The sequence below is a fragment of the Ruditapes philippinarum genome, unplaced genomic scaffold, assembly GCF_026571515.1.
Source record: "Ruditapes philippinarum isolate M1 unplaced genomic scaffold, ASM2657151v2 ctg5261_1_1_1_1, whole genome shotgun sequence".
NCBI lineage: Eukaryota > Metazoa > Mollusca > Bivalvia > Venerida > Veneridae > Ruditapes > Ruditapes philippinarum.
Window position 1 is genome coordinate 1 of NW_026864974.1, and position 21288 is coordinate 21288.

At 31.3% G+C, this 21288-nt stretch overlaps 1 protein-coding gene across 2 annotated transcripts; it reads right to left on the bottom strand.

Annotated features, from left to right (window-relative positions):
• Positions 1–6: 6 nt before the first annotated feature.
• LOC132727462 (monocarboxylate transporter 4-like) lies at positions 7–11126 on the bottom strand. 2 transcript variants are annotated; one of them, XR_009625353.1, is made up of 7 exons: positions 10881–11126; positions 5827–5921; positions 2925–3068; positions 2561–2701; positions 2137–2272; positions 1030–1692; positions 7–648 (listed from the first exon to the last, which is right to left on the bottom strand). XR_009625353.1 is itself a non-coding variant. In XM_060712989.1 (6 exons), exons 1-6 carry the CDS (start codon positions 10898–10900, stop codon positions 1374–1376), a joined length of 855 nt encoding a protein of 284 aa, XP_060568972.1. In that variant the 5' UTR covers positions 10901–11126; the 3' UTR covers positions 7–1373. The 2 variants fall into 2 exon arrangements, 1 of the variants encoding a protein (XP_060568972.1); XM_060712989.1 differs by having other exon boundaries at positions 7–1692.
• Positions 11127–21288: the final 10162 nt, after the last annotated feature.

Genomic DNA, 21288 nt, shown 5'->3' on the forward strand with positions numbered 1-21288 from the left:
TGCGTATTTTATTAAATCTTTGAATTACAAACAATTATTTCTTTAACTTTCGCCTTCCCTTTCATAAAGATAGCATTGTCGCAAACAAACTTCCAGACATAATAATTTCATCGTCGTGTTGATGAGGACATTATTTGTTTAGCTTACAATCAATTTTTACAAAAACAAATCTTTAAATCTTGATAATACACAATGCAAGGATGTAAAATATTTTACTCAAAACAATAACTCTAGTTTTCATTAACCACAAGAACATATATTTAGACGTTTTATTTATTTTAAGTGTCATCAAAGAAAAATCCTTGCACTTGATAATATATTACGTGATATTCTTATACAAATGTAAGTATATGGTTTTCAATTTACATGTTTCTTTTTTTTTCTTCTAGATTTACATTTCCTTATTGGGTAAGTGTGTTTCTTCCACTTTATAAGTATTATTCAAATTATCCTCTTGTCCGTCATGTCTATACGCTAAGTTTACTCGAGATGCCAATTCTTTATCAACATTTTTTAATGAATAGGTCTTGCCCATGCCATATCGAATGACAACTGGTTCTAGTAAAAGTATAACACCAGAACAATTAAGAATAATGCCGGTTAAGATAAAAGCAGGATACCAGCTTCCGTAATAATCTGCCATCCAACCTGACAAAAATATGTGATTTTTTTAATACATTTTAAAACATACAAATTTAAAAAAATGACAAAATTAAGAAAATATGAGTGCGTTGAACCATTTACATATATAAATGTGTTCCTTTGGTCCATTGACATTTTGTTGGCTGACTGATCGGTCACTATAATTCTAAGTAATGTGTGCTATTTCTTTATTATAAAGTATATATAAAATGTGTAATACAATTTAAGTAAAATAAATAGAAAGCTTAGTATTTTAGATAATAACTCAATAAGTATAATAATTTGTATTCTCAGAATAAGTTAACATACATATTTATTATACATTTGTATTAATGTTTTATGAAAGTCAAAGCTTGTTAAAGTTCCGAGTTAATATGTTATACCTACCTGCTATAGGCAGGCAGATCAAAGACGGAATTGACGTAAAGACAAAAATGATCGAGAGGGCTGCTGGGAAATTGTCCATGCCCACTCTTTCAATCGCTAAGACTGATATAAGGGCAAGATATGACGCTGGAAACGCTCCCGCAACTCCGGCGTATACTACCATAAACGTAAAAGAATCAGAAAAGTGGTGATATCAATGCAAAAACTCCTCCAAGAAACATACAGACTACGAATATATATTTCTTTTGAATAATATTCAAGTCTGCAAACCATCCTACAGCAATCCTTGCGATTAATTCTGCACCACCAGTTATAGATACACCTATTGTAATGTAAGTGTTACTTTACCCAAGTGTTTTAATATGAGCAGGAATTAAAATGTAATTGCTAATGTGACCAAATGTACAGACAGTGAAAGCTATAATCAACAGTGTGAAACGTCTGTTCTTAAACAAACAAAAATTTAAGTTAAGTGCATTGAAACATTTTTTCTGGTTTTCATCAGTTTCACTTGAAATGCTTTCTTCAATTCTTGCCTGTTCATTATTGCTTGGAGGTGGTTTGTTTGGCTCCAGAAATAAACAGCCTGCCACACAAATGTTTGAAACGATTGCACCTATCACCCAAAGTGCTTGTGATAGACCATATTTGTTTATTAAAAACCTGTAATGAAGACATTTTCGAGGGGAATAATATATTAATGAATAGTCGTCATTATAAACCTGAATACAGATCTTAAAACTATTGGTAGCATTGGTCCTTGGTGATTGCCATACTTTTACATGCATATGATACACATACAAGAATTACTTTATCTATTGTAAATTTGACAAATGCTTGACAAGGATTTGTTTAAATCCTACATTCAAGACATGCCGCTGAAAAATGACAACAGTGGTTGTATATAAGCGGCTGCTTATGTTAAAAGCAATGAATTTATCATGTGGACAAGACAGAGAATGACTCTATAGTTAGTATAATTCATGGCATAAGGAGAATGTACCTATATCGGATAAATAATTACGAGGTTAAACACAACAGACGTTTAGAGATGTATTTAAAAACACTTTCGTTGGATATTATCAGTTGAAATTATTTACGAAGTACCTGTAAAGGGATGGGAACGAAAGAACAGCAACCCCTCCGGCTGATACCATAACGCCATTTGCTAAAGTTCTTCTTTTCTTGAAATATAAGCTGATAATAATGGAAGCTGACACGTATGACAAACAATATCCGATTCCTGAAAAAAAAATTAAACAGCAAACATGTTTCATAATACACGTTCAACTAATACATATATTTCTCTTTTTACTTAAAACACGGATGTCTTATAACATTCATAAGTAAGCATTACAACATATTGTCGATTATTGATAGCTTTTGTAGATTTGTACATACATGGCATATTCTTACTGCCTGCTAAACTCTATAATTGTCAATATCAAATAATATATTGTGAATTAAGTGAAATTAAACATCATTACTGTATTCGCTTTGTTCTTATAAATTAGATATATCTTAAACATACCAATAATCGTAAAGGTTAAGTACATAAGCTCAATTCGAGTAACAAATCCAGACAAGAAATAACCACATCCGACCATTATACCACCAATAAGCGAAACCAATCGGAAGGAGTATCTTTTGCATAGACAATTTGCAAATGGCGCTGAATAACAGATTTTCAAAATGTTACACTTTGCAGTTAATAGAAAATTATTTCATATAGCTGGTGTGTCTGTGAATATTACATATTCATTGTTAATATTTTCTCATTATCGTTGTCTTTAATGTTAGATTTTGAAAAGAAAATAAAACGAATGAAATTGTCAAAAATTGTTACTCAGTCAACATTGTAAGAATTATGATAGTTTAAACAAATGTCAACGAACCAAGGACCTGTACAAGAAACCAGGTTATGCTGCCTATCCAAGCTGTATTTCCAGATCCTGCCGAGAAATGATCCAACATCTCTGTGTACAACACACCAAATGATTTCAATGAGCCTAACCCGAACAGGTAATTGATAACACTTCCTACAAGTAAAAAGAAAATTGATGTTACATTTATATTTATATACAGAATATATTCATTGAATCATTAAAGGGAAAGACAAGGTTATAATAAAAACTTGATTTCAGAAAAAGAATACTATAAATAATAAAACTGCAAATTTTCTGCCGCCAAATAATAAAATTAAACGAATGATAACGAAATTTCAATCGCTAAATCACCGATTTCTACAAATCAGTAGGCGCGGCCATGTTTGTGTATTGGCCGTATAAAAACAGGTGCGCGTGATGTCATTTCCCCACATCTTTAGATTTATGATAAATCTAGTTGAATCATGGCGAAATATTTATATACTAAAGTATTGACCAGACAATTTAATTTTCACAGGAGGTGTAGAGGAGATTTTTTTATGGTTCAAAATACGCAACAATATCCAAAAAAAAAAAAAATAAATAAAGAAACAAAAAAAAATCAACGTCTACCGGTCGCACCACTTCAGGCCAGTGATGCCCGTTACTCCAAATAATGCTATGTTCATTAAAGTCTCATCTTAATGTAATTAAAAAATATTTCACAGAGTTAATAAATACACATGTATGTAACAAAGTTTCACAATCAAATAATCAATTAAATAAACAAACGCACCAACGAATAATTGGCTATTTATTATTGAACGGCGATAATTATCATTATTATAAAAATCCTACTAAAACGTGTTCTTAATAGTACATGTAATTAAATTTTGCAGTTTGATTCTGACTTTCAAATTAAAAAGTGTGAACATATGTTAGTAGTGATGTACACATTTCAAAAATATAAGTAACTCTTTTGAAAAGTTAATTGTTAACATGTCTGTCAACGTATGATGCTGCGTGGTATTTATTTACATCGTAATCATAGCCTAATATTAACTGCAGGCAAAACATTTTTATTGGCTGCTCAAAAATCTCATTTGCATAATTTATTCACACAATTGCTGGTTCTTACTACTTATGTCTAATACTGTGCATTATCCATTTTAATTGTTCCTAATTTGCACTAAATGTTCCTGTCACACTGTGTACTAACGATTTTTATTGCTCCTTGTATGCCTCTGTGTCGACAGACCTTTTGATCATGCACAATGTTGCCCTGATTGGTTAATCACCCTTGTCAAATATTCTAATGACGAAATAGACATCTATTTTTTACGCTTCATCAGTGAACTGAATGACCTCAGGGGAAATTAAGTTCCGCACCTGTCAAGTTATACTGCAAATTACAGCATTTCATACAAAAGCAACACATTTTTTTTCAGTTATTAATAATCATTTTAAATATTAAGTAGATTTATGATTTTTTGTTTTATTGTATTAAATTTACGGTAGTAGAAATGCGTATCAGTGTGGGAAAGGGATTGGGTAAGTAGATAACGTGGAAAAAAGCTATAGGGAACTGGATAAACCCGAGAATATGCCAATGGGCAACCTGTTGCTGTTGGTACCAGTTTTGACTGGGTGCCTAAATAACCGAACGGACAGTTTTGTTTTCATACGATATTACTCTAGCTGCCGAATTTCCTGCGCCATTTTATTTTTAGCGTCAATGTCGGAAAATCGCGTCCTCAGCAGATCTCTGCATATTGGACTTAGTTGATATTTTACGCTGAGAAAAAGATACATGACCGGCGATGTACCCTATTCGGACAGCTTGTCTAGCGAAAATTAAGTACAAAATAAAAGGATATATCTTCAATTTGAAGAAGTTTCTCAAAACACCCAAATTAAATTGATGGTTTATCTTTGAAAACTAAGCAGTCATTACTTAAATCATGTGGTGGGATCATCAGCAAGCTTGAAAATCGGAAAAATGATAATTAATGCCGCGGCGTCTTCAATTAATTAATTAAAGCAATTCAGTTCCATATGATGTTTTCATAAAATAATAAATAATGTACGCAATAAGATTAATTAAGTTCTTCATCAAGATATATTTCAGTTGTACCAGCGTGTACACCTTTACCGGAAGTGGGTATAACACGTCACAATCTCGGTCTCGTCTGTCTTGCGAAAATGACAGAACGCCAAAATGGCGGCGCCCATGAACTTATTTCTCAAGTAAAAAATAGTGTCTTAAAACACGAATTTCTCACTTATAGGGTTGATGTCAACAGGAAAACTGTCATGGTACCTCTTATTAAATGATGAATATTTATATTAGACAGATATCAATCCATCCATTCCTATTCCTTTAAAGATTTCATTAGATACTCTTAATTTAGGAGTTAAGCTAAATAGTAATTATTTCTATTTCTTACTTAACACAAAATAAATTAATTTGGTCTTCTAGAAGGTGATTTAGAAGTATTGTGAAATAATCTTTAAGCTAATAATTGGTGTTAAAATTTGATAGACAATATATATCAATGTTCAATATGTAGTCAAAAGCAAAATTGGTCTATTCCGTTTGTTATCAAATATTTACATGTGGAATTCATAACATAGAATATATTTATTGTCATAAATTCTTAAGTTCTGTACTATACAATTTAGAGTTTTATTGTAACTACTGAGATACTGGCACAGAGCAAAGCGACAAGATATGAAATCTAGTTTCATTTTTAAGAAAATTTCAAAGACAAAACATGGTCAAACTTAACTGAAACTAATGAATACTTAATACCGTAAAGCATATTGAGGACGCTTTGCTCATCTCATCTAAAAAATATTAAGTACCCCAATGAGCAGGCATGCCTGGTCGGACATGTAAATGAATTATGTAACAAATAATTTTAAAGTTAACCTAACAATATATTCCACGCATATCCCGTGTCCATGACTTGTTTTGTTTTTGTTTCGTGTCTGTCATTCTTCCTTGCGTTCTCTTCCGGCATGTATCTACAAACCAAATTGTATGAAAGAATGTATCTGTTCATTTCGGAAGTACATATATGTTAATTGCATGATTATAGCAGCATGTATAGAAAAAATACGCACAGCAGTATATGCAGTTTCCATGAGATAACCGTAACCTTATAGTTATGTATTTCATTTGACACAGATATTAAGAGCTGTATTATGACACCCGTTAACATGTAGCGTGTAAAACAGTTTGATGCAGGTAGAACTTAGTTAGCACTTGACAGTTCCGTCCATGAACAGGCTCAATCAAACCGAGCCTGCAACATTTTCAATTTTGCGGTGTTGGGCTTTCTTTAGGGATTCTTATTTCTATCTATTTTATCGCCACATCAGCGTTGTTTGTGCCGTGTGGAGGCCGTAAAAAGTCGCCCCGTATATTCAATCAGGGATGTTATATTTCCGATCCTTAAAGATCGTTTAGCACGACATAATTGTCAGATCCCCTTTCAAAGTTCCATTTTATTTAGTTCCGCCCATTGTTTTCTCGTTTAGGGCACATGCAGTTTTTTACTTGGGGATCATATGCCGCTTTTCATGGAATGGCACTAACGTGTCACATTGAAGGTTCCATGATAACCGCCATATGAACACATCTGCGGATGTTTCAAAATTCTAAATTACCAGGTCATGTTAAATGTTGAATTCTGCTTAAGACGGTGCTAGGGGGCGTGGACGGTAGTTAGCACTTGACAGTACCGTCCATGAACAGGCTCAATCAAACCGAGCCTGCAACATTTTCAATTTTGCCGTGTTGGGCTTTCTTTAGGGATTCTTATTTCTATCTATTTTAGTATATAAATGAAAGTTTTAAACCGGATTACGAAGATATATTTTTGTATCTTTTGTAAGACATGCTTTTCTATGATATAATATGCAGCAATCAATAGCAGGATAAAAGATTTACCAATCCCACAATTGTTTTACCCGTAACAAACTCATTTTCTTACATTCAGTTTATCAGGTGTGTTTATAATTTAAGTCGATATTTACAAAGTAAAACGTTGCGACGGTTTAAAAAAAAACAGTATAATAAACAATGCAAATACTTTACTTAGATGTTTTTTTCGTCTGATAAGACATGTGTTAATCATCTAATTTTATCGTTTGATTGTATTTGTAAACACGATCAAAAATATATAATATAATATACAGGTAGATCTCCTGATGACATTCCTGGCGGGTAAAATTTAACATGTTTATGAAAGTACATAATGAGCCCAACATGAAAAGCGTATGATAACAACTGTAACAAAATAACATATTTGTATGAAATTAAAACGAGCGTTAAACACAAACCTTGACAATATTCTTACTTATGTTAAGAGATGAATTTATGCAATACTTTCATTTAATGTTTCTTTATAAATTTATTTATATTATTTATTTATATTTGGCAATGGTGAATAATATCTTTGTAAATGAAGTAATTTTACGTAAGAATAAAATAGGCAAAGAATGATACTTCTTTCTCAATTAAAGTTCTATGACATTTAATACATAATCTGTGTTTTTACCTATATTTCTTACTTGTAAGTTTAGCATCTAAACCTTTAAATACAAAAATACATTTAAACTGTCTGTGTTTATTATTTCGTATTAAATGCTTTATATACTATGTGACAAAATCTATTGAAGCGATATTATGTTTGGTAACATGGTATAACATTAAACCTAGACACGATGCAACATAATATTATAGACGTACGAAATAATTGAAAACAATCAGTTTTTTGTCATTTCAAAAGATTTGTTTTCGTCTATGATACGAAGCGCATGGCTGAACATTACTATATAGTTTGTCATATTCATTTTTTCCTAAACAGTGGATTATAAACTTGACTACATGGAAAGTATTAAAAATGTGTCATACATGAAACGATTCGAATCTCCAGATAAATGTCAAATCAGTTGATATTTGTATTTTCTAAAAACATTGTTTTTCTTGTTGATTTTTTGGCATTTTACATTGTCAAGTCGATGTTTTTGGCGTTAATGTGATATATATTGCGTAGTCTACTGAATTTTGCAAGAAGTGTTATGCTATATATGGAAGAGTTAAATAAAAATTAAAGAACTATACTTTTTCTTACAGTAGTAAACTACGTTATATAAAAATTTGTTGTGATTAACATCTATTTTTTTATTTGCTACTACTAGATATAATTACTTGGGCTCAGCCCTCGAGGTCTTACAATGTTAATACACATACGTATGTTACAAAATGTTTACGTTTCATGAATGTATACGAGACTCAATATTTCACGTAAATATTCACGGAGGGGAATCACGTGACTTTGTATAGTAATACCCACGAGAAAATGGCGACTGCTGAGCCCCAGCAAGTACCTTATTATGTTAAATTAAGGTGACAAATCAATCATTTTACGTGTGTTCTTGTAGAAGTCCATATATAATTTTGCTCGAAGGTCTGAAGCCTACAAATGTTTTTTGCAAGTGTTTAGTCCTACAAATGTTTTTGCAAGTGTTTAGTAAGAAAAACGAACAATTTCTGGATGGTAAGTCGCACGAAAAATAATAAGTTTCACGCACAGGTTCCTATAGCTTTCTCAAATTTAACGAAACTATTTTATAATTCTTTTGGTTACCAATTCGCAAGTGTGTTCCGTCTACGGTGACAGAGAACAAATGTCGAGAAAGTATTTTAATAATAATTCATATTATTTCATAATACATATATTCATATTCATATAATTTCATAAAAGATTACCTAAAAAACAAGACATTGACATTGATACTCAACAATGTACGTTCTACACGTTAGACCGGACCCACATCCGTCATCTGTAGAACTAGATATATAAAGATATAACTGTGCAGAAGGAAATGTTACAACACTATCATTTACTTTTCAGTATCTGCAATTTGGACCAAAATTGCAAAGGAGAAGACATTCGCAATATCACATTGATACTTAATGCCATCATAAAAATGGTTTACAAAGTTTTTATTGAATTTATTCTTTTATACACTGGTAGATTTTATAAATAAACCCAAGAAATTTTGTTAAAACGGTATGTTTAACTATACGCTTATTTTCTTACCATGTGCAAATGTGTTGCGTCGTGCATTCTTAGTTTTTGTTTGTGGTAGAATAAGTAAATAAGATATTCAGGGCGCCCATGGCCGTGTGGTTAAAGTCCCTGATTTTTATATACATGCTTCTCACCGCTATGGATTCTAGTCCCACCAGCGTCCTTGAATTCTTTCATCAAACTAGCTAACAAAACGTCGGTGCTTTAACTCAGGTGTATTTTTTTTTTACTACACTTGCCTTCACTTTAAAAAGTACAAATATCTATGACTGTTTGATTCCAAATATTCGTTTTTTAAAGGCCCATTATGCCTCTGAAATGTTATCATTTTTATTAAAAAACAAAACAAAAAAAACTGCTTATTTTTGGTATCTTGTTACAGTTTCCAAAAACATACTCATTTGCTAGATACTCAAACTATCTTAGATACATCTTAAGTTCTGTTTGCAAGTGGTATACCTTTAGTAAATAAGTGTTTTGTACGGAAGTCAAAATACTACTTTGTTTACATTTCGCTACCTTTACGATACATATACTTAATGTTCAGTGCTACCTTTTTCAGTTGTAATGAAAGTATTGAAAAATTATCAAACACATGTTTGTCATTTCTAAAGAATTAAAACAATGTGGATTTCTGATGTGCCTTTAATCATAACTTGAAATACTGTATCATTGTCTTGTTGTTGTTGTTGTTTGCAAATTCTTCAAAATATTTTCATAAATTAAGTAACATAGTGAATAAATTCAACAAATACCGCCATATAAAAACATCAGCATTCAGTTAATAAACATCACCGTACCAAAAAACAAGCAATTATATTTGTACATCTTTTTTCTAATTAAAATAAAATGAGGGCCAAAACACACCTGACAATGCAGAGGTCAAAGAACTACTATCGCAAAAGAAAAATAACATTGAGTCGTGTGATATGAAATCCCATCAAAAGTTCATTTGATATGTTATAAAAACAATCAGTTAAGTATTCGTCCTATAGACAAAAAGTGATCTTGAATAATTGAAATAAATATTTACTATCTCTTTACATGTGAACTTTAATATATGTATGCTATTTGAAACAGTGCGTGAAACTTTTTATTTTGTTTTCGTGCGACTTACTTATCTTATGTTGCCTGCTTTTTAAATTTGTCTTTTGATGTCTTGTCTGTAATATGCAGGCTTCATAACCTTAGATCCCCTTTCAAAATTCCATTTTATTTAGTTCCGCCCATTTTTTCTCGCTTAGGGCACATGCATTCTTTTACCTGGGGACCATACGCCGCTTTTCATGGAAAGGCACTACTGTGTCACATTGAAGGTTCCATGACAATCGCCGTATGAATACATTTGCGGATGTCTCTAAATTCAATATTTCACCATTTTCGTGTTTAAATGTTGAATTCTGCTTAAGCCGGTGCTAGAGGGCGTGGACGGTAACTTGCACTTTCCAGTACCGTCCATGAACAAGCTCAATCAAACCGAGCCTGCAACATTTTCAATTTTGTCGTGTTGGGCTTTCTTTAGGGATTCTGTATTTCTCTATTTTACTATCCAGATATTGTTCGATTTACTTACTATACACTTGCAAAGAATGTTTGTAGGCTACAACGATAACAGATGTCAATAAAATGATTGATTTGGTGTCTTAAATGCAAAAAGAAAGCTTATTTTCATATATTTCGGTACCAAATTATACCGCTTCGTGCGAATTACTATCGCTGCATGTGCAATTTTCACACAATTCAAACAATGTTCTCAAAAACCACAAAACGTAGGATAATGCACTTTGTATTGCCATTTGAATAAAAAATTGGCGCGCATATGATACGCTAGGTTTTGTTTTGAAACGTTTGTCAACTTAATTTAACATAATAAGGTACTTACTGGGGCTCAGCAGTCGCCATTTTCTCAAGGGTATTACTATACAAAAGCACGTGATTCTAGCCACCCCGCGTGATATCGCCTGCCGGGAATAATTGTTAAAAGATTATCAGTTATAACAATCTATTAAAACATAATCCGGTGTAATGTAAAGATAAACACTTTTACGAGATATTAACATCGGTTATTAAAACATACGCAATCCGTTTTTGCTTCAACACTTTTGCTTCAATAATTTCATTTATAATTGTATAACAATGTAAGTAAAAAAAACGCTTCGGAATAAACCGTCTCATGCAAATACGTGACAAAGCACATCAAAGCACAATAATGATGGTATAAGGGCACATGAACTAGATAGCACATACATAATTATACGCGTAGAAGCCGAATCATATTTATGCATTTCATGTACAAAGGTAAAAATGGCCAGGTCAAAAACTGTTTTAGATTAACTGTTTATTGCAAAGGAAAAGATCAACCTGTGACGAAGACAAGTTTAAAATGAAGTTTTCCAAAAAAAAAAAGAGATTGAAAACAACAAATATTTTCATAAACCATGATCTCACGTGGTTGAATCAACAGGTGTTATCTTCTCTTCGCCTTAAACTAATTCAGTAAAAAATTTAAAATGCTGGTGTACGGATGGAAAGATTTTTGCGACATTCATGGACGACCAAAATGGAATAAAACGATTTAAGACAAAAGAAATCAAGTTTGCCGATATTGATTACTGGTTGAACCTTCCGTGGCCAGGAAAGGGAAATGCCAAATAGACTATTTAGAGATAAAACATGATAAATTGACAGCCTTTGACTTAAACTTGTCTTTCCCCTAAATAAACGGCTATACTTTTTTTCTTGAAAAATAGAATATGAAAATGCTAAAACTTAAGTTAAAATGATTTTAAATAACAAATGTCTACATATACGTGACATTCAGCAAAGTTTTTGTTTGCTTTTGATTTTGTTGTTCATTTATTCATTTTTTTAGGTATAATCTCTGTAATGATCTTGTCTCTTTACCAAGACATTACCCTAGAGATGTTTTTACTGCATATCTTTGTGCTAAGCGTGACTTATAATAATAAATAATAATAATAATAACAATAATAATAGCAATAAATCTTAACAAAAAATAGCTATATATAATCAATAAAATAATCACAAAACTAGAAGTTTTATCAGTGTGAATAATCACATTTATACTTTTGAAATCTCTCTGTAATGATCTTTTTTTTTTTTTTTTCCGCTTTTTCGTAAAGACATTACTTTGATGTTCATTTCAATATAACTTTAATTTAATGATATAATATTCATTGTGCTTTAAAACGTTTTTTGTTTCTCTCTTTCACTCTATTCATGCAGCACATAATAAAATCATAAATACTTAGAAGTCAGTTTTTATAAAAGTGCATATTATGCCTAAAGTCATATCTCTGCAGGAATCACCACTTAGCATTTATTGTATGCTTAAATATGTTTGATGCCCTAAATTAATATCTAGTGGTTTGGGGCGGGTGAGAACTGTTTTCTTTTTTTAAAATGAAACTTTCTTGTATTAAAGTACAAAAAATGAAATTGCATTTTTCTGTGTGTTTTTTATTCCCAATAATTCGTCTACCATTGTTTTTTGTTGTTTTTTCTTTTTAGTATTTATTTTTGTAAGAAATAGATGTAAGCCTTTAAGAAACTATAAGACGCTTCTTTCTTAAATTTAGCTCGATTTTTCAATTTATGGTGTTTTTAATTTTAGCTATATTTATTTCAACTAAATTATTCTGGTTAAAAGACGACTGAGCTTTTCAAGCGCTTGTTTGTACATAAAAGAAAATGAAGAATACTCGAGCCATCTGGGTTCTTTTTACTATCATATTTTTGCATTTAAACATAATGAAAAATATATCCAGTGTATAAGTGATTTATTTATTTTTCTCAAGTTTTATACTGGGAACAATTGTCCTTTCTGTGTTTATTTTGTATATACAATTTTGTATGTGTGTTATTGTCTGTATTTGTATAATGATTTATTGCATTGTTTGTGTTTTGTTCACATAATCTTCCATGAAACATGTATTTTTTCTTTTTCAAATATACGTTTTAGATGAATGCAAGTAGCCTAACTATCCTATCTTTGAATTGTAGAGGTCTTAACGGTTCAAAAAAGAGAATTGAGTTATCTAAATTTTTGAAACAGAAAAATTGCAGTATTGACTATTTACAAGATACATACTTAACGTTAAATATGTATAAAAATATATACTGTGAATGGAATAGTAAATGTTTCCTGAGCCAAGGGACATCCAATTCACGGAAATTTGCAATTCTTTTTATAAAAATATTGAATATAAAATCCATAGCATTAATATTGATAACAAAGGAAACTTTATTGTTTTAGACATAACAATTTAGGATAAAAGATCAACCCTTATAAGTCTTTACGGTCCAGATATAGATCAACCATTTTTACAGTGAACTGTTTGATATCATTGATAGAATAGGAAACGATTCTTATATTTTGTGTGGCGATTTGAACTTAGTTCTAGATCCTGAAAAAGATTATTACAACTATAAATTTGTAAATAATGATAAAGCTAGAAATTTCATATTACAAAATATTGATCAGCAAAATCTTTTTGATCCATTCAGAGAATTTGTTCCAAATCTGAACAGATACACATGGCGTAAACCGACTCCACTCCAACAGGCACGCATTGATTTTTTCCTGGTAACCGAAACAATTTTTCCTCATGTAGAAAATATTTATATTGAGAAAAGCAATCAGTCAGATCATTCCATTGTTATAATGAAGATAAAGTTTAATGATTTTATACACGGAAAAGGTCTATGGAAACATGATAATTCCCTTTTAAAATATATAGATTATTTGAATAAAATACAGACAAAAATAACTGATATTAAAAAACAGTATGCTTTACCGATATATAACCTTGAAAAGATTTCGGAAATACCAAATGATGAAATTCAGCTTACGATAAACGACCAGTTGTTTTTAGAAACACTTTAAATGGAACTGAGAGGGACAGCTATATCTCACAGTAGTTGTCTAAAGAAAAAAGAAAGAAATGATGAAAAAAGGATAATAAATGAAATACATGAAATGGAATCAAACTTGTCAGACGATAAACTTAACCGATTGCACAAAATGCAAAATAATATAAAAGAACTTAATAATATTCAGCTTCAAGGTTATATTATAAGGTCAAGAGCAAAATGGACGTTAGAAGGAGAAAAATCTTCATTTTTTTGCGGTTTGGAAAAATATAATTATATAACTAAGACTATAATTATATCAAATTCAAAAAGATGACGGTAGTATTCTAAATGATCATTAGTTAATATTAAAAGAAATTGAAGAATTTTATAGAACTCTTTTAAGCAAAAAGTCGTCATATGATGCAAATGATCAATTTTTACAATTTGTTGAAAATAAAGAAGCACCGGTTTTAAGTGAATCGGAATTCAATGTATTAGAAGTCTATATGTAAGTTATGAAGAAGCTAGTAAAGTTTTACAATATATGGCAAATAATGAAAGCCCGGGGACATCAGGCTTTAGTGCCGATTTTTATAAGGTATTCTGGAAAGATTTAGGTCCTTTTGTTGTAAGAGCTATCAATGATGCTTATACTTCAAATAAATTGTCAGTAACCCAAAGGTCTAATAACATGTATTCCAAAATTCGTGAAAAAATGGAGACCTTCTGAGATGTAATCAGTGTATTAAATAAAATGTTTAATGACTTTATTTGGCAAGGAAATGTAAAAATTAAGTCTTCCGTTATTGTAAAAAAAACTATGCTGAGGGCGGCTTGCAGATGATAAACATTTCTGCCTTTATCATGGCATTAAAAATAACATGATTTTAAAGAATAATCTCAAATGCTAGTTTGAAGAGTATTCTTTACGACAAAAAAGATTTGCAAATATTTTTTCACTGCGGAAACATGGCCATTACTTGATAAAATTGCTAAAGAAACAAACAATCTTTTTTGGATGGACACCTTTACAGCCTTATCACGATATATAGAATTAATTCCAATCGAAAATCATTCATTCGGAAAACATCCTTTATTTTATAACAATAACATATTAATTGGTAAAAAGCGTGTGTTTAAAATCGTGGTTCGATGCTGGTGTTTATGACATAGAACACCTAATAGCATCTAATGGAAAGTTTTTATCTTATAACGAATTTATTAATAGATACAATGTTCAATCTAATATCTTTATTTTCAACGGTATGATTTTATCAGTAAAGCAAATTTTAAATAAATATCATATAATCTATAACATCCCACAAAAAAGCATTCGTCTCATAAAATAACAAGTTAGATGTTGATGCTGCACATCAAAGCCGCCGCCAAATGATGTAAACAGTCAATCAGCATTGAAAATCGCTCTCCATTACAGTTGAATATCAGAAGCACAAGTCAATTTTTCATATGTTCTTGGTATATGCACGTTGTTTACTAATAAAGTTGCATATTTTTGTGAAAAAGTAGAACTTATGCATAAATTCACAAAGTATTGCCATGTCTGAAATTCTGAAATGTGTGTCTGTTGCGACAAAGATTTAAACACAAAGATTGAAACGTCTGGTCGAAGCAAAATAAATTGGATACCAAGTAAAATTGAAATGATTGGTATACTTAAAATAAATTCAAGACAATATGTGCCGAGAATATATCCATTTTAATATTGGTACGAATTGCATAATGTTCGAATGATTTTAGGAAGAACTGTTCTGCAGTGATCTCTCCTAACTGGCCGTAGCGTAACCGGTGCGCAGTTTGACGTACTTTCTTAACGGTTAAAGGAGAACCGCCTCTCTGATAGTGGGCATGGTTTAGGCTTTGTAACTTGTAATTTAATGATTCGACAAGTGATATAGATCAAAGTTGTCCTGGTTCACTTTGGCTCCGTCAACGAAGACTAAATGCTAGCATACGGAGCATCATATTAATTTTGGCGACAATTTAAGGCGGAGCCGAACTTCAACAGAAGCGGAGCAAATGAAGTAAGTGACACTGCCTCAGTCGTTGCCTCTATCAACGGTTAAGTTTTAGAACGATCGACTATAGACTGGCTCATTGGCACGTCATTTATTATGAGGATAAAATTAGATCATGATTAAAGGAATATGATATTCAAACATGGCACTATCACTTCAGTTAAACGTTTATTATAATGCCTTAAAGCGCTGTGTACATCAGAAAAGCTATTTTCATTAGAAATTTTGAAAACAGTTTGATTTTATTAAACAAAAATAAAATGCACAAAGTGAAGTCTAAATTTTTCCACATTGCTGTATGGACAAATGCATATCTACTAGACGCCGCTTGCATGCGGCGTCTAATCAAGTGAAAGTGACTTCTTCACGGGGAGGAACAGTTACACGAAGGAGGCTGTTCTTCTGATAACTTGTTCAGGAGTTCTTGTGATAATTGTCACAGAATTCGTCGGAAAACGTTTCTATATGCTACAAAACACTCGTCAAAATGGTTTTTTACAACTTTCAAAAATGAGTTTTAGGTGCTAAATTAAACTTTAATGATTAAGCTTGTCTTACATCTTGTATTATGTGTCAAAAACTAATTCATAGGCCATTGTTCGTCGCTTCTTGCTTAAAATCTGGTAGTTTTGAGTAAAATTTTCAAATTATTTGCTAATTCACGAGTATTGACCTGTTTATTTCCGGTCTTCAGCCTAGCCATACATAATGACCTAATTATAATGCAAAATTACAAACAAAGAGCACCAGCTAACAGATTTATACATGATTTTTCAGTTGTCCTGGAGTTCTTGTGATAACTCTTAAGATGTCACAGAGTTCTGATGATAACTTTTGTTATTGCCAGTGTGTTTCTTGCGCTAAATCACGGCACATTTTAGCGTTTTTTATTATTCACTGAGATTGTAAATCATTTTGAAATGTAGTACTCTCACCGTTTGAAACAAGAAACACAATGACAATAACAAAAGTTATCATAAGAATTCTGTGACATCTTTAGAGTTATCACAAGAACTCCAGAACATTTTAAAAATCGGGTATATGTCTGTTAGTTGGTGCTTTTGTTTGTAATTTTGCATTATAATTAGGTAATTATGTATTGCAAGGATGTATACCAGAAATAAACAGGTCAATACTTGTGAATTGGCAAATAATTTGGAATTTTTACTCAAAACTACCAGATTTTGAGCAGGAGTCGATGAAAAAATGGCCTATGAATTAGTTTTTGACACATAATACAAGATGTAAGACAAGCTTAATTATTAACCTAAAACGCATTTTTTCGATGAAAATAACCATTTTTGACGAGTGCTTTTGTAATGTATACAGATATTTTCCGACGAACTCTGTGGCAGTTATCACAAGAACTCCTGAACAAGTTATCATAAGAACTCCATCATTCGTGTAACATTTCCTCCCCCGTGTTTTAGTTTAAACATATTTATTTCCCGAATATTTACATGATATACATAATACAATACAATCAGAATACAAATATATAATATATTCAAAGAAAAGGATGAGAACGAAAGACTAAGTCTTATAAAATTCTTCTCCTTTTAGTGTAACTTTATAATGAGTCGATTTTATAATATTTTGTACAATTATCAAAAAAGTGGAATGTAAATATTTGTGACGAAGTAAACGTTATATTTATAAGTAATCATCGGGATAAGAATTAGAAATTATAATAACGAAAAAAGAAGAAAGGAAAACAAATAATTCAATAGGAAGAAAAAGAAAGAAAGAGAAAAGAAAGATTGCTTCACTGTTTCACTTTAAGTTCAGAGAAATCGCTTTGATTCTGAGATAAAAGTATGAACATGTTTAAAGATATTGGCATTATCAGTATCTGAGATGTTCGGGTTGCCAAAAAGTAGGGTATTGAGGGTAATATCGAAATTATTTAGATTTCCAATAATTTTTTCTCTACATGTACGAAAGCGATTGCATTCGAAGAAGTAATGAAAGTTAGTTTCCATTTGACCACACTCACATAATGGCGATGGTGATATATTTTTAAGAAACAAATGATAATTTAGGGAGCTACATTTTGTGCGTAACCTGGTGTGAAGAATTTGAAGTTTTCTATCACCAAAATAAAAGTATTTTGGTGTAGTTTTCTTATCACGTAATAGATAATAATTTTTAAACATTGAAAGGGTTGGTAGATTCCTTATGTTAAGGGGCAAGTTGTTCCATTCACGAATTGAAGATGGGAAAAAAGAACTAAAGTATAAAGATGTCCTTGCTGAAATACCAATAGTGTCGTTTGAATTTCTAAGGTTATAACGAGTGTTTGTTTGATACGGTATTGGTTCTGACAAGTATTCTGGTGCAATGCCATGTTTGATTTTATAGAATAATGTTAATCTATGTTTATAACGTCTTTGTTCTAATGTTTCCCAATTTACTTCATTATTTAAGTTTTCAATTGAAACTAGTCTTGTTGCACCAGACACTATTCTAGCACATTCATTTTGTATTTTATCTAAGAGGTCAAGTTCATACTGAAATGCGTTTCCCCATACCACATCCGCATATTCAAGGATTGGTCGGATAAAACGATATATAAATAATTTCAAGAGATTTACGATCTAGCATGAATTTCAGTTTTCTCATTATGTTCACCCGTTTCCATGCTTTTTCATTAATATATTCTATATGTGAATGCCACAGGCAATTGTGAGACAAAAATAATCCTAAGTGTTTATGATCTTTTACTTCAGGTATAGTTTGATTAAGCATTTGAAGTGGTTGGTGATATGAATTTCTTTTTCTAGAGACAATAAGGGATTCTGATTTAGACGGATTGAAAGTGACAAGCCATTTTTCTGCCCATGCAGCTATTATTTCAATATCTGATTGTAATTGTTGTGCTGCAGTTTGTGGGTTTTCAATAACAAGATAGTGACTGGTATCATCAGCAAAAAGATTAACATTGGATTGAAGATCTTGGACTATGTCATTTATGTAGATGAGAAAAAGTAAAGGACCAATGATCGAACCTTGTGGAACACCAGCTGAGAGAACACCCCAAGAAGATTTGGCATTTCTAAGAACAACACACTGACGTCTGCAGCTTAAATAATCCTGAAACCATTCAAATATGCTGCCAGATACACCATAATATTTTAATTTACAGAGAATGCCTTTGTGCCAGACTTTATCGAATGCCTTGATTATGTCGAAGAATATAACTCGAGCTTCGAGACCGTCATCAAGTGCTTTGCAAAGTATGTCATAAATATAAACAAGTTGATTTACAGTTGAATCCCCGGGTATAAACCCAGATTGCACAGGCGTAAGAATTCTATTCTCGTTCAAATGATTAAATAAATGCTTAAAGATCAGTCGTTCAAAAACTTTTTCCATAGTGTTGAGCAGTGAAATTGGTCTATAATTAGAAGGGAGAGATGCATCACCTTTTTTAAAGATAGCAGTAACATGGGCTTCCTTCCAAGAGGCTGGTACTTTACAGCAAGATAGAGACTGATTAAACAGATTAGTTAAAGGAATAGAGAGTTCTTTTGCGGCTTCACGCAAAATTTTATTACTAATACCATCTGGTCCAGATGCTTTGTCGACTTTAAGAGATTTAAGAATATCTTCAGTTTCAGATGCAGTTAGTAAAAGATCGTTAATAACAGTGGACGTTGTTTGTGGACCTAGGTCAGGAACATTTGAGTCAGAATTATCAATATAGGTTTGATTTAAGAAATACTCGTTCAATAGGTTTGCCTTTTGGTCTTCAGAGAATACAATTTCCTGGGTGTTTTGATTTTGTAATGGGGGAATTGACGTTGTCTGTGTAGGTGAGATAAAAGATTTTAATATTTTCCACCAGTCTTTTGAAGATAACGATTCCTGTTTTAGTTTGTCCGATAATTTAGAGTAATAAATAGCTTTCGCCTCTTTAATCTGAGATACTATTTGATTTCTTAATTGTTTAAATTTCACCAAGTGCATATTGGATTGAGTTAATTTGGCTTTTCTGTACAATCGTTTACGTCTACGAATATTTGACCTGATAGTATTTGTTATCCATGGGGCATCTAGAGGTCTTACATATATATCCTTATTTGGTATATTATATTTTGAGATTATTAAAATTTGATTTGAAACGTTGTCTGCGTATTTTTTGTTACAATGAAAACATTGTTTTCAGAAACGTTTATACTGACATTACACAATATACTAATTTACAATTATTGACTAGTGAACCATTGAATATGATGTGATACTCACCAGCAGCAGATGACATTTTGACCGAGGCGATAGCAGAGGTCAATATGACATTCTGCCGGTGATTATCAAATCATATTCAATAGCTCACTAATACAACCTTATATTCAAATACAGATTTTGCCTCGTTGAAGCGCGGGAAAAAAAGACGCGAGGCATGCAACGACTACGCGTATGTGGCGCATACAAAAGTAATTCAATTATATTCTCATCATTGCGGTGTAGCCTTTCTGTATAGTAGTAAAGTAATGAGATTTTATTGAGAAATATGTCATTAAGAACAAAAGCAACAATTTTTTTTTAATTAACACGCGTAATTAACAGTCTACGGTGTAGGATCATTGAATATGAGTCGCAATCTATTTTAAGACTGGGAAAATCCAATTCAGCCAGTGAATATGATACTAGACCCAGTGAATATGATTTTATAAAATGTTCTGTTGACTGCTGTTTGGACCAATGCGATTGCAGCTTTATTTAGATCATACATTTGTATAATGAATACAGAATATTTATTCTTAAATCACCAGTATTTGATATATTTTGAGAATCTACGGGTCAATTTCAATAATTATTCTCTGACTTGGAATCAAACCCCATAAATTCAAAAAAAATCACAATCATATTTTCCTTTCAAATATCTTTATAGTTGTTAAATACTGACCTGAAAACATATTCTATTTTAATAAACGGATTTAAGTAATCATTTGCTTATTCAAAATAGACTTTTGGTACCCTCCTGCAAATTTTTGCCCGTTCAACATTTCATTTAAACGACGTAATATTCTTAATAACAAAAAAACTATTACTTTCAAATCAATATGATATAAATGAAGAAATGTATATATGTATATTGATTATAACTTGCTTTCAATTACCTGCAAATATTGCTTTAACGTATAAATTCACTACTGTGAATGTAAAATTATTATAAAAATATATTAAAATAATTATTCGCATTTTATATAATAATAATAATAATACAAAAAGTATTACACAATGCACTTAAATTCACAAGTACTTGATTTATACGCTTTATCTTGAGGATTTAAGGGTAAATACTCGTATTAATAAACTTTTAAGTTCTCTTCTCTGCTACTCTTTGTTTCATTACAAATAAACATTCGTTTCAAC

Coding starts and splice junctions, on each gene's coding strand:
- LOC132727462 (XM_060712989.1), bottom strand. CDS start 10,900: ATGGCGACTGCTGAGCCCCA. Junction 5,922..10,880: donor ATGGCGACTGCTGAGCCCCA/GTAAGTACCTTA, acceptor TTTGGTTTGTAG/ATACATGCCGGAAGAGAACG. Junction 1,693..2,136: donor TCGTTCCCATCCCTTTACAG/GTACTTCGTAAA, acceptor TCTTCATTACAG/GTTTTTAATAAACAAATATG.